Below are 13,584 nucleotides of genomic sequence, written 5' to 3' on the forward strand. Positions count from 1 at the left end.
GAGATTCTCTCTAACCGCAGATTCCTTGCAGACCCACCCCCTCCCCGTTCTGTTGAATGGACTGATAGTCCACTAATAAATCCCAATTTAGAGATCTGCACACCGGCATATCCCGATTTCAATGAGCTCCGCGTCTAAAGGTACAGACAAAGATGGAAACTGACCGTGCAGAGGTGGTACAGATATATTGGCTATCCCATCCAGAGGAGCATGACTCTTATCTACTGACGAGCAAGAGAATTGCAATCAGAAGTTTCAGGAGGATCCAGTCTGTCTTCTGGGGGAAAAGAATCTGCGGTTAGATAGTCCCTACCTGAAAGACATAAATGAAGGTAAGTGACTTGTTCTTCTTGCTCTGCTAGCCATTGGTTGATGTTAGAAGTATTCTAGCAGATATATTTTTTAGTAGGATGTCCTTGTGGCTAGTCATTTGCATTGCTGTTTGTTGTGAAGCAGCAAATAAGACTTGGTCTGATGGAAGTATTGTTTATTCTACCAAAGAAATAGCAGCAACCTTTTATTTGGCATTTCCGTGCTGAAGATATTTAGGCACCAACTTATCTGTATATTTATGAAGCATTATTATTTTTATTCTGATGTTTCGGTGGAGGCATTGTTCAGGAATTTGATTGTTCAGCATGTATTATGTTAGCACACCATTTTATTTTGCCACTGTCATCGCAGATACCTTAGAATGTTCTTGTACCGCTAATAGGATGTATCTGGGAAATGGTCATGGCAGCAGCAATTGTATTCTACAAAGTCCTCACTTTAGTCATTGCGCAGCACCAGTAAAACAACCTCGAACATATGGTGCTCGGTGGCACCTTAAGAAAATAAAAATACAAAATACATGAAGTTAAGTACATTGAGCTTTTTTTGTTTGTTTTCCTGGAGATTCATATTTTTCTACATTCAAAGTGAAATGAGGTCATGTTTATCCACTATACTTTCGGCTGTAGTTACATCCTGCCTTGATAGTTTACTTCACGTTCCTCCTTAAGATAGATGAGTTTTCCATAGATGTTTCAGGGAAGAAACAAGAAAATAATTTGCTCTGGCTATATTTGCAACTATAGAAATGCCACTTTTAGATCGTAAGCTATGATATTTTCAGAGGGCAATTGTAGAAACAGTTTGCTTTAAATATGACTTGTGTTTATTTTGGTAATCAGTAGTTTTGTCTTTTTAACTAGGCTTATCTTTGGGACAATAACAATCAAGTGGTAGTTGAGTGGCTTGAGAAACACTTACAAGAAGAGGATGGCACACGCTCTGCCATAAGAGAAAACATTAAATATTTGAAGCGGGATTATGCTCTGAAGCACATCAGAAGGTAAGTATACGATGCAGTCGGTTAAAAAAGTTTGTCTTGAAAAACATACTACACGTATAATTCCTTAACAGTGTACCCTTTATCTGAACTAATTTTAGTGACCATAGTTTTCACAATTGCTTACAAACCATGTTGCTTGCCCAGATGTTATCATTATTAGGTATTAAAGCAACACTTTGTGCACACCTTAAAGGAACAGTTGTAGTCCATGCTTAGCTTGAAGAATAATATAATTTGTTAAGTATTTATTGAGGGGTGCTTGTGTAGGCTAATTCTCAAATATTAATCCAAGTTCGTTCTAGCGAAAAATAAGATTAAGGGCCTGATTGAGAGTTGGGCGGACTGGGTTACCTCATCACAAATGTGATGGATATTCCGTCTGACATATTACGAGTCCATTATATCCAATGACACTTGTAATATGGCGGACGGGATATCCCTCACGTTTGTGACAAAGTAATCCGTCCGCTAAACTCTAAATCGGGCCCATTATTTGAGAGCTTTTTTTTTAGTGGTAAGCGGATCTAATTTGACTACTTTGCTTGTTCAACTAAGTACGCTTGGAGTGTATGCTTCTTGTGCTAGAATAGCAGAATTGTCATGCCAGTGTAGTTAAAAGTATCATACTATTGTACACCACTTTCCTTTCAAGAATTAAAATGAGTTTATCACGACCTGAGGACAGGGAAGCAAAGAGAGAAACTAGGCAAGATTGTCCCTTCTCCCAAGTGGTATTTCTGCTACTTGTTTTGCTCCTTGATGGCCTGTCGAAAGACAGCATTGCTGTCAAGTCAATCCAGTTGACTCTCACACAATACTTTGGAGCCTATTCACAAACTGCATTTTGCAGTACTGTAGAAAAGTAGGATCTGCTTTCATGATCTGAAAGGGACACGTTAGTGATAGATTCCTTACCTTAGAATATCCCCAGGCGTCAGACTGGATCCGGAAAGTTTTTTCGTCAGCAGTACCCCTGCGCGTCGGAAGGTGGCGTCGTGTGGCTCCGCGTCCGTCGCTGGCGTCGTATGCGCCGAGATGACGTCACGGAGATACTTAGGCGCCACCAATGCGCTCTGACGTCAGTTCTTTCTTTTTCCGCGCCAGCAAGAGCAGATCCGGTTAGAGCTCGTACCCTAGTCACTTTTTGACTAACTTTTTTGAGACTTTTTGTCTCCAGTATTTTGAGTCTTTGACTCCTGCTGCCACGTAGGGATGCCTGGGTTTAAGTCCTGTGGGGCTGTCGCCGTACGATGTCGGTGGCCGACCCCCGTGGTGTCTGTCTCTACAGTTTGGAGCGCGACCATTACTCCCGGTCATGTTCCGACTGCCTGGCCATGGCTCTGAAGGCCCTACGGGAGCGGTCCTGTACGCTGCTGGAGGCCCGGCAGTCATCTCCGCGCCATTCGAGATCCAGGGGTCAATCAAGGGACCGACCGCAGAGCCATCATCATCGCTCCTCAGGGTCGAAGTCTTCACACTCGGAATCGGGTAAGAGACGTCATAAGAAGAAGTCGAAGAAGCATTTGGGCTCTCCGACATCCCCTTGTTGGTCTCCGGATGCGGGGGCCAGGGGTACCTCCCCCACGGCTCCGTTGGAGCGTGTGAGTCCCGCGGTCTACCCACCTTATCCGGATCCGTCGGCGACTCTGGCCCTGGTGCAAGATTTTCTGCTGCCATGGACTGCCTTTTCAGGCTTAGGGCCCCCGCCCGCGTGCCTTCGGGCCCGCGGTCCCAACTGAGGAGCGCGCCGTAAGGTCCTACGCCGGCGGCTCCGGTCCCGGGGCTGCTGGGTCCGTCGCTGGCGACTCCGGCCCCGGGGCCCCCCGCGGCACAGTTTCTGGCACCGCAATGGGTTCACCTCTGCCCTTGCCTGGGTTTCCGGACAATTTTTCTCCAGGTTATGGAGCCGGATCAGCGCCGTTCACGGCGCCGTTGGACCATTTATATCCCCCTGTCCCTCCCCCGCCACCACAGCCTGTGCCTCGGGCAGTGGAGGAAGGGTACGACTGGGAGGGGCCTGAGGACCCTCTTGCACGGCAGTGCGAGTCGGAGCAGGAGTGGGCAGAAGAGTCAGAGGATGCAGGTGGCCTTGACCTCTCCTCTGAGACTGGCTTCCTTTCTCCTCCTGCTGTGGCCATGGAGGAGGGCACCACATACACTGTGATGCTCAGTAGAGCGGCTCAGGCCCTTGACCTGCCTACGGTAACTCTAAAAACGAACCTCCTCACTGAAGTCCTTCAGCCAGCGGCAAGCTCTATGGAGCCTCTGCTACCGTTCAATGAAGCGTTAACGGATTTGTTAATGGACACCTGGTCTAGGCCAGCCTTGGGGGTCCCTGTAGATAAGAACGTGGCCAGGCGTCATCGCCCGGCCCAGGTGACCCTGCTTTTTTAACGACCCACCCAACTCCAGAGAGCCTGGTCATCCAAGCCTTCACCTCCCAAAGCGCATTCCCTACCGCCCTGCCGGATAAGGAATAAGAAGCTGGAACAGTTTGGCAAGAAACTGTTTTCCTCTGCCAGCTTAGGGCTGCGGTCGGTGAACACCGCATGCCTCTTGGGCCTCTACTCTCACACTGTGTGGGACACGGTTGCACAGACGCTGCCTCAGTGTCCGGAGGAAGTTCAGGCAGTGCTTTCCCAAGCTGTGGTTGAGGGGAAAGATGCAGCAAAGTTTGCCATACGGTGTGGACTAGACACCACGGACTCTTTGGGTAGGGCGATTTCCACCACTATGGCCCTCCGTCGTCACGCCTGGTTACGGTCCACTGGTTTTTCAGGGGATGTTCAGAGTTCCCTTATGGACATGCCCTTTGATGGGACCCGCCTATTTGGTGATAAGGCAGATAGTGCGCTGGAGCGTTTTAAGGACTCCCGGGCTACGGCCAAGTCCTTGGGTCTCTCCACCACACGCCCGGCCATGTCTGCTTTTTGTTCCTTTCGTGGCCACGGAAGGGGGCGCCCGACACGTTCGTTCAGCTAAAAGCCTGCGCAGAACCAACCTCAGCGCAGATGTGGTTCCCACAGTGGCGGGACAGGGGGCCAGCGAGTGGGACAGTCCCCTTCCGCTCCCACAGCATCCACCTCACAACCTTCCGTGATTTGGGGTGCACCCCAAGCCGGTGGGCGGCAGGATTCGCCATCACCTCCTCCACTGGCGTTCTGTCACTTCGGACAGGTGAGTGCTGCAAATCGTCCGAAGGGGCTACTCCCTCCCCTCCGAGTCTGTCCCCCCAGCCATGCCACCTCAGTTCCACCGCATGTCGGAGGATCACTTTTTGCGCTTCTCCACCAGAAAGTCACGACCCTCTTGGCCAAGGGGGCCATCGAGCGCATTCCTGGGCCAGAAGTAGGACGTGGTTGTTATTCCCACTACTGTCTGGTCCCCAAGAAGGAGAAAGGGGGCCTGCGCCTCATCTTGGACCTCAGAAGGAGAAGTTCAAGATGTTGACTTTGGCTCAGGTCTTGGCTGCCCTCGACCCTGGAGACTGGATGGTAGCGTTGGACTTGCAGGACGCATATTTTCATATCCCTGTCCTGCCGGCCCACCGGCGTTACCTGGGGTTCACGGTAAGCCTAGAGCACTTTCAGTTTGCTGTGCTCCCCTTCGGCCTTACCAGTGCCCCTCGGGTGTTCACGGAAGTGTTGGCAGTGGTCGCAGCTCATCTGCGCAGATCAGGGGTTCCAGTCTTCCCCTATCTTGACGACTGGCTATTAAAGGCGGGTTCGCCCCAGGCAGTCGTCTCCCACCTCTAGACTACGACCGACCTCCTGCATTCGTTGGGGTTCTCCATCAACGTGCCAAAGTCGCACCTGAGTCCCTCTCAAAAGCTCCCCTTCATCGGAGAGGTTCTGGATTCGGTGCAGTTTCGGGTTTATCCTCCCGAGCAGCGAGTCTGGGATATTCAGGCTATGATTCCGATCTTTCAGCCTTTATCCCGGGTTTCAGTCAGGATGACCTTCCGGCTCCTGGGCCTCATGGCCTCCTGCATCCTGTTAGTGCAACATGCCAGATGGCATATACGGGCTCTGCAGTGGGACCTGAAGTTCCAGTGGGCACAGCATCAGGGCAACCTGTCCGATCATGTCCAGATCTCAGAGGGCTCTGCACGACAATTGCAGTGGTGGCTCACGAATAGCGATTTGGTCAATGGTAGATCCCTCTCCCTTCCCCAACCGGAGCACACAGTGGTGACGGATGCGTCCCTCCTGGGATGGGGCAGCCACTTGGGAGAGGCCTCTGGTCTCCGGCGGAGTCCCGGCGGCATTCCTTCCCTCTGTCCGGGGAAGTGGGGTGCAGGTGTTAACGGACAACACCACCGCCATGTGGTATTGCAACAAACAGGGCGGGGTGGGGTCGTGGACCCTATGTCAAGAGGCTCTGCGCCTCTGGACATGGCTGGAACATCAAGGCTTGGTGGTTCAACATCTGGCAGGTTCTCTGAACGCCAGAGCGGACTAACTCAGCCACTGGTGCATGATGGATCACGAATGGCGTCTGAACACAGACGTGGCGGAAGGTCTCTTTCTGCAGTGGGGAGAGCCTTGGTTAGATCTATTTGTCACAGAAGAGAATGCGCAATGTCATCAGTTCTGCGTGTTGGAATTTCCAAGGCGGCACTCGCTCGGCGACGCTTTTCGTCGCGAGTGGAGCTGCAGTCTGTTGTATGCCTTTCCGCCAATGCCACTGCTGCCCAGAGTGCTGAAGAAGATAAGGCGCGACTGGGCCCAAGTCATCCTTGTGACTCCGGATTGGGCACGAAGATACTGGTATACCGAGCTACTCAGCATGGCGATCGTCTCCCGATGCGACTGCCTCTTCAGGAGGATCTTCTGTCGCAGCAGCAGGGGACGGTCCTCCACCCGAACCTGTCCAGCCTCCACCCCCATGCATGGAGATTGAGCGGCGACAATTGACAGCTTTCGACCTTCCTCCCGAAGTATGTGATGTCATTCTGGCAGCCAGGCGTCCCTCCACTAAATCGATATACGCCTGCAGGTGGAACAAATTTGTGGCATGGTGCACAGCAAAGGCTGTGGATCCCCTTTCTGCCCCTGTTTCCGAGGTCCTTCTGTTCCATCTCTCTTTGGCCCAGCAGGGCTCTGCTCTGGGCACTATCAAAGGTTATCTTTCGGCCATCTCCGCCTTTCTACGGCTTCCAGATCAGCCTTCTCTTTTTAAGTCCCCGGTTATTAATCGCTTCCTCAAAGGCATTACACACACGTTTCATCCCGTGCCTTTCATAATGCCTCAATGGGACTGAAATCTTGTTTTGACTTATCTGATGTGCGCTCCCTTTGAGCCCCTTCACAACTGTCCCTTATGTCTTCTCACTTAAAAGATGGCTTTCCTGGTAGCTATCACCTCTGCCAGAAGAGTGAGCTCCAGGCTCTTTCTTTTAAACCTCTTCTTTCCGTTCATCCGGACAAGGTGGTTTTAAGGACTCGTTCTTGCCAAAGGTTGTCACACCCTTCCACATCGGGCAGACCATCACTTTGCCCACCTTCTTTCCTTCAAAAGCGGAAGAGAGGCTCCACCGTCTGGACCCTAAACGTGAGCTCTCATTCTATCTCAAGCGCACACAACAGTTCCGGATGGATGACCAACTTTTTGTTGTCTACGTGGGTGCCAAAAAAGGTCGGGCCGTTCACAAACGAACCATCTCTCGGTGGGTCGTTCTGTGCATCAAAGCATGTTACTCGTTGGCTAAGAAGGATCCTCCTGTGGGGCTGCTTGCCCATTCTACCAGGGCAATGGCAGCCACTACTGCCTTGGGATGCGGCGTTCCCTTGCAGGACATTTGTCAGGCAGCCACGTGGGCCTCACTGTACACGTTTACCAAGCCTTGACAATCAAGTCCGAAGAGACAGCTTCTTTGGTTGTTCTCCGTGACTTTCTGGTGTAATCCTGTTTGCAGAACCACCACTGGGGTTGGTATTGCTGGGGTATCTATTCTAAGGTAAGGAAACTATCACTAAAGTGTCTCTTTTAGATGCACAAGTTACTACTTGTGTAACGATATATCTGTAAGAGACATTAGTTAGTGATAGATTCCTTACCGCCCCACCCATCCTCCCCGTTCTGCGCCCTGATTTCTAGGGTTAAGGTCATCCCTTTCAGGGCCCTAGTTTCATGGCACCAGTGGTCGGTTTCTGGCATGGCTCTGCATTCCTGGCGCGGAAAGTCGTGTACAGAACTGACGTCAGCGCGCATGGGTGGCGCCTAAGTAGTCTCCGTGACGTCATCTTGGCGCATATGACGCCAGCGACAGACGCGGAGCTGCACGACGCCACCTTCCGACGCGTAGGGGTACTGCTGACGAAAAAACTTTCCAGATCCAGTCTGATGCCTGGGGATATTCTAAGGTAAGGAATCTATCACTACCTAATGTCTCTTACAGATATATCATTACACAAGTAGTACCTTGTGCGTCACCCCCACTATTTGCTGGTGTCATTATGTTTTCTGACTAATCTGACTGGGATCCTGCTTATCAGGACCCCAGTGTCTGTGCTTCTCCCCTAAATTGGACATGGTGAGTACTTAGGTACACACCAGATTGGCTACTGGTGTACCCTTATAAGTCCCTAGTAGATGGTACTAAGATACCCTGGGCATAGGTACACCAGGAGTCTCCCATGGACTGAAGCATGTATTACGCCACTCATGAGAGACCACTCATATTGTGGATACAGGCCTGCCGTTGCAGCCTGTGTAAGCTGGTGCTAGCAACACTTACGACAGATATAAGTTTCCTTATATCGGAGGTCACTGCACTTAAAACCTATAAGTCACCCCTAAGGCAGGCCTTTCAATCCTGAAGGCAGGATGTTCGGTTCAAAGTGTGAGTGTGCCCCTGCATGAGTGGGGCACCCGTACAACCTTCGGAGTCCATTATCCTAAGTTGTAAGTGCATCAGAATTACGACATATAGAGTTGCCATGCGTCATTATGCGATGACCATCTCTAAACTGGCTGTAACGAACCCTGTCATGTTTGGTATCAAACGGTGTTGAAGGTATGATTCCATGCACTGTGAAGCTCCTCCAGGAGACCCTCAGTGCTCCAGGTACCAGTCTTTCAAAATCGGACAGCAAGCTAGGGCTGCTGTCGGACAGAGACACAATTCTGCCCCCTTGCTGCTGAGCCAAGCTCGAGCAGGGGAAGGCAGATCAATAGTTAACCTGTCACAGGGAGGTGTACCACCTCACAACCAGGGTTTAGTGTATTGGGACAGGGTGGGGGTGCTTGCCAGTGCCACTGAGACTGCTTGTAGGGCACATTTGGTGCCCTCCTTGCATACTCCAGTTCAGGGAGCCGTTGGCTCCTGCTCTGGCGTGAAACTGAACAAAGGACATGGGAGTATCTCTCCACTGTCCAGCCCCTCCTCTAGGAAGGACCCCTAAATCGTCCCAACCCTTTCCTAAGGGTACTTGAGGGTTTACCTGTGGGTGGGTCCCTAGATTCGTTGTGGGACAAGATTCTGATCACATACAACTTCAACTTAGACCGTCTGGACACTCTGGATTTTGCTTGACTTCGCTTTGGGAACCGGGACTTCAGCAGGAAGATTCCTGCTGCTCCTGGTCTCGTCGTCCTGCTGGTCTTCTGCAACATCTGTGCCCGTGCTCCATACAGGTTCTTCACCAGGCCTGTGGACATCCAAGACACCTGAAGGAATCTCCCTTGCAGTGAAGGAGTCACTTCCCTGCATCTGCAGGCACCCCAACGCAACTGACTGGTCTGGTGATCGTGGACTCCCACGGAATCCTAAAGGCTCAGCAACACAGGTGGTGGTTCTGCAATTCCCTCGCAGTCTGCACTGTCTTAATGACGAGTTTGAGGCCAGTATACCTTGTCGGAATCCCTGGAGCAGGACCCCATGTGCACGTTGTCAACTTGCTATTTCCAAGGCTTGTTGACTCTCTCCTCCAGATCTTCGGGCTCCATGAAGCTCCAACCTCAAGCAACTTCTACAGTCAAGATCCTCACTCTCACCGCTTCCTCTGCACCGTGGGCCTTTTTCATTGGTGAGCTGCTGGAGGTCTGCTTGCGACTCCTGTAACTTCTGCCTGTGGGTCCTCATGAGGGTTTTCTTTGGCCCTAGTGGGCTCCCCTATTTGCTCGGGGCCTACTCTGACTTACCTGCTCGTAATGAGTCACCTGGACTTTGCTGGTCGTCTCGACACTGCACCTTTTTCGATGACTACGTTGTTTGCTGCTGCCAAGGCTTGTGATTGCCCCTGCCGGACACTGACCCACTGGCTCTCGACATCTGACGTGGCACAGCTTGTGAATGGCTCTTGGTCTTCCACAGTGTCACCTGGTCCACACAGCTGCATATTCAAGGGCACCATCAACCTCTCCTGCATCTCCTACAGCGGTGGGCCTTCGTCTTCCGTACCTCCTGGTCACTCATGAGTGGCAAAGACTCCGTCCCCTCTGCTTGCAGGTACCCCTCATCCCAAATCCACCTTTGGGTTCCACCGGACTCCTTCATCTTCTTCTCCAGCGGCATCTTTCCTGAAGTCCTCCATTTTGGTCTACGGCGGTTTCGACGTCACTTGACACCTATGCATCCGGCTTCCCTGGTGTATGTATCCTGGTTCCTGGGTTATCCACGGGTGGGGTGACTCTCCAACCTTACATCTTCAGCGGGGTTTCTTCAGGGTCCACTGGGAAGGGTCCTTCTTCTTTTAAATTGCAACCACGACTTACCTATTGACTAACATTGAGCTCACAGTCGTGTTCCCTCTCTGCACACGACCTCCGTGAGGTTCCCAGATACTCACCTAGCGTGGTTCCTTTGGTCCCCGGCTCTTCTACGTCTTCTGGGTCCATTCTTGACTTGAGTCGTGGTTCACATTCCACTATTTTAGTATATGGTTTGATCTCCCCTGGAGAACACTGGGTATTTGTGCTACTTACGTGTGCTATTTCTTAAGTATTGTGTGTATTGTGTTTATATCTCCAGGTAGGAGATAATACAATGTGTTAGTGAGTGTTTGTAATAAAATGCATGTTTTTATAACTACACTGTGTGATTCTTTTTCACTTAACCTATACCATAAGATTAAGTACTGGTTAAACAAGCTGCTTTACACTCCTTCTGGACTAAGCCTGAAGGCTGCTGTCCACAGCTACCACTTGGGGAGCTTTCTAAGGTTGTCTAAGACCACTAAAATCACCATAAGGGTTGATTGGATTAGTGCAGGGGGCTACATTTACAAAAGTGAGCACCATTTACTAAACCAGACACTCACAAGTACACTTAGTAGTGCTACATTAGTACTACTATAGTACAAACATATGAGTGTAAATCTCCACGAAAACCTCCCTATCATTTCTGACGGGCGATCCTCACACATGCAAGTTTAGTATTTAGTAGTAAACGCGAGTGACCGGGGGGTGGGGGGGAAGTGGGTGGTAAAAAGGACATTTTGATGGAAACATCTGCCTGTGGATTCCTCACCCTTTAAATTACCCCCATGTGCAGTATTCCACAGAAACTTTTCTTCGTAGTTCTCCCACGTCGACAAGGACATCACAATGGAACGGCTGTACATGCAACTCCGCTTGACGTCATCGGAGCCATAAGAAGACCTCATTGGCGTGCTGCGTCAGTTCCCTTTTTTCCGCACTGTCGATCCGTTACCTTTTTTTCCAGAGCTCTCCATTTCTGGGAGTCTCTTTGTTGCAAGTCTTCGGATCTTTGTATCAGTGACCATGGCTACACAGAGGAAATCTGGATTCAAGCCATGCAAGGAATGTGGGGTCAGATATCTATTACTGACCCTCATGATGACTGTTTGTTGTGTCTCTCGTCGGACCACGACGTCCGGGGGTGTTCATCATGCAGGTGCATGAACCCCAAGTATCCGCATGGGCCTCCAGTCGGGTTACAGCTGGTGGGATCCATCTTTGGCTCAATCTGTGTCTCTTGAACCCGCTTTGAGTTCTACATTGGCTTTGGTGCAGACTTCCACTCGGATGCCAAAATTTACGCGGGTCTCTTATATGACCAAGTCTAAACTGGGGTGGCATGGTGAGCAAAGGAATGATCGATTTAACCCAGATCTCTTGACTGGGGGTAAATGTTTTGATTTGTTCTGCATTCCGTCCATCAATTGTGTGTCTTTTGCTTTCTCGCCCTAAGGGCGCCAGGTATGCCCAGACGTGGGTCCTTGTCTCACTATGCCACTGGAATCAAGCTATCCTGGCTGAAGAGGGGTGAAACCCCGAAACCGGTCCTAGGATGCTTGTTTCCGGTCCAGGGAGGTCCTGGCTTGGTGAGTTGGTGAAGAATAATGTACTCCTAGAGATATCACAGGCATATTCAACCTTGGAATGTTCTAAGGAGAGTCGAGCCACCGTTCCTGCCTTGGTTCTGTAGGTGCCTAACAGGTGCCTTACCCAGCAATTTTGTCCCTATCTAGGGTACGCTAGAGGGTTGACTCAGGTAGCACCTGGAACTCCCTGTCACTGCATAAGGCACCCCAGTCCTTTCAGGGATGGGGTTCGGACAGACAACAGGCATGTCATTGAACACAGTGATTATCTCAGAGCCACAACTTTGCAGCCTCAGCCTTCAAGACACATTAGTTTGCCATTAATGAGATATGAACAACCTGTTGTAGGCCAGATCTAACAATTTCGCCAGGCGTGGCAAAGGACCATGTCTGACAGATGAGTGCTCCAGATCATTTAGTGGGGCAAAGCCCTTCCATTTGTTTCCAACCCACTGCAGCTTCCACCCACATCAGTGTAGCTTTCAGAGGCGCGCCTAACCAATTGTTGCAAGAGATGCAGACTAATTTGTCCACTCAAAGGGTCTTGTAGTAGGTGTCTGTCTTGAGAAAAGGGACTGGTTGTTATTCCACTATTTTGTCATGTGAAGAAGGATGGAGGCTTTCAACCTCTTTTAGATCTCCGCCCTCTGAATGCCCTCCTGCAGAAGGACAGATTGAAGATGATCACCATGGCCTGGATTCTGTTTGCCTTGTATCTGCATGACCGAATGGTAGCCCTGGATCTGCAGGACACATATTTTCACGTTCCCCCTCCCTCCAGTCCCACAGATGTTACCTGCAGTTCAAGGTATGCCAGGAGCATTTTACATTTGCTGTGCTCCCCATAGCCATGCCCTTCGGGTGTTCACAAAAGTGATGGCAGTGGTCTTGGCACATCGTCGGAGATTGAAGATACCAATTTTCTCCTACCTCAATGACCGGCTGTTAAAGGCAGGCTCACCACAGTCAGTCATAGTCCCCCTCCTGATGACGGCAAATTAGTCATCATTGGGGCTCACAATCAACATGTGGAAGTCTCACCTCACTCCTTTGCAGAGGTTCCCTTTCATTGAGGCCATCTTGGATATGCTGCAGTTCAGAGCCTTCTCTCAGTCACGATTCCAGGACTTTCAGGCTATGATCCTGATGTTTCAACCTTTGCCCCAGGTCTTGGTGAGCTCTAAGGTTTCTCGGTCTCTAGGCTAGCTGCAACCTGATTGTCAACTATGCCTAGTGGCATATTTGTGTTATGCAGTGGAATCTGAAGTCTCATTGGTCCCAGCACCAAGGGAACTTGCCTGTGTAGGAAGCTGGCTCTCTGTATAGTGTATTAAAAAGAAGTACACTGTGCAGAGTCCGTTGGATCCCCAAGTGGTTGACAGACGCTAAAGTAGATAATGCTAAAGCTCTCTTTTGTGGTAGTGTGGGCAAGCAGTTAGGCTTAACAGAGGTTAGTGCTAAGCATTTGTTGTACTTACAGAGGCAATACATGAGACACACACTTAAAGAATAAATCCAACACCAAATTAGAAATATACATTTTTTTGTATATATTTGAAAAGAAAGAACTGCGTTCTAAAGTAAGTACTTTCTTTTGCATTAAATCGTACAAGAGAAAATAAGGTTTTACAGTTGTGCACTTTCCAATACATTCCAATGGATCGAAAATGCAATATAGGTAAGTACAGTTGGATTCAGGGTTTCTCGTTAGGAGTTCGGCGTAGTAATGGGCCAAGGTTCAAAACATTAAAAGCAGTTTGTCGGGATTGGCCTGGATTCTGCCGGGAGCAGAGTGCTGGTGAGGCTGGTAGCTGGCGTGTTACAGCAAAGGGGGGCCACCTAGAAACAACCTGCACAAGTGAACCTGCAGGCAAGTCCAAGGGCTCCCAAACAGGGGTTGGGGTCACAAGGGCCTTGGTGTTGAGGGAGTACCACCAGTTTGTCGTTCTCAAGGCCAGG

General features: G+C 50.2%; 1 protein-coding gene across 9 annotated transcripts in view; it reads left to right on the forward strand.

The window, feature by feature from the left end:
* The window catches only part of ACACB (acetyl-CoA carboxylase beta), a 2,187,049-nt gene that overhangs the window by 2,168,095 nt on the left and 5,370 nt on the right, over window positions 1–13,584 (forward strand). For all 9 annotated transcript variants that reach the window (XM_085633342.1, XM_085633341.1, XM_085633344.1 and 6 more), the window contains one exon: window positions 1,197–1,336. In XM_085633342.1, coding sequence (XP_085489468.1) covers window positions 1,197–1,336 — 140 coding nt within the window. The remainder of the gene's footprint in view (window positions 1–1,196; window positions 1,337–13,584) is intronic.

This window comes from Triturus cristatus, chromosome 11, assembly GCF_964204655.1.
Source record: "Triturus cristatus chromosome 11, aTriCri1.1, whole genome shotgun sequence".
Taxonomy (NCBI): Eukaryota; Metazoa; Chordata; class Amphibia; order Caudata; family Salamandridae; genus Triturus; species Triturus cristatus.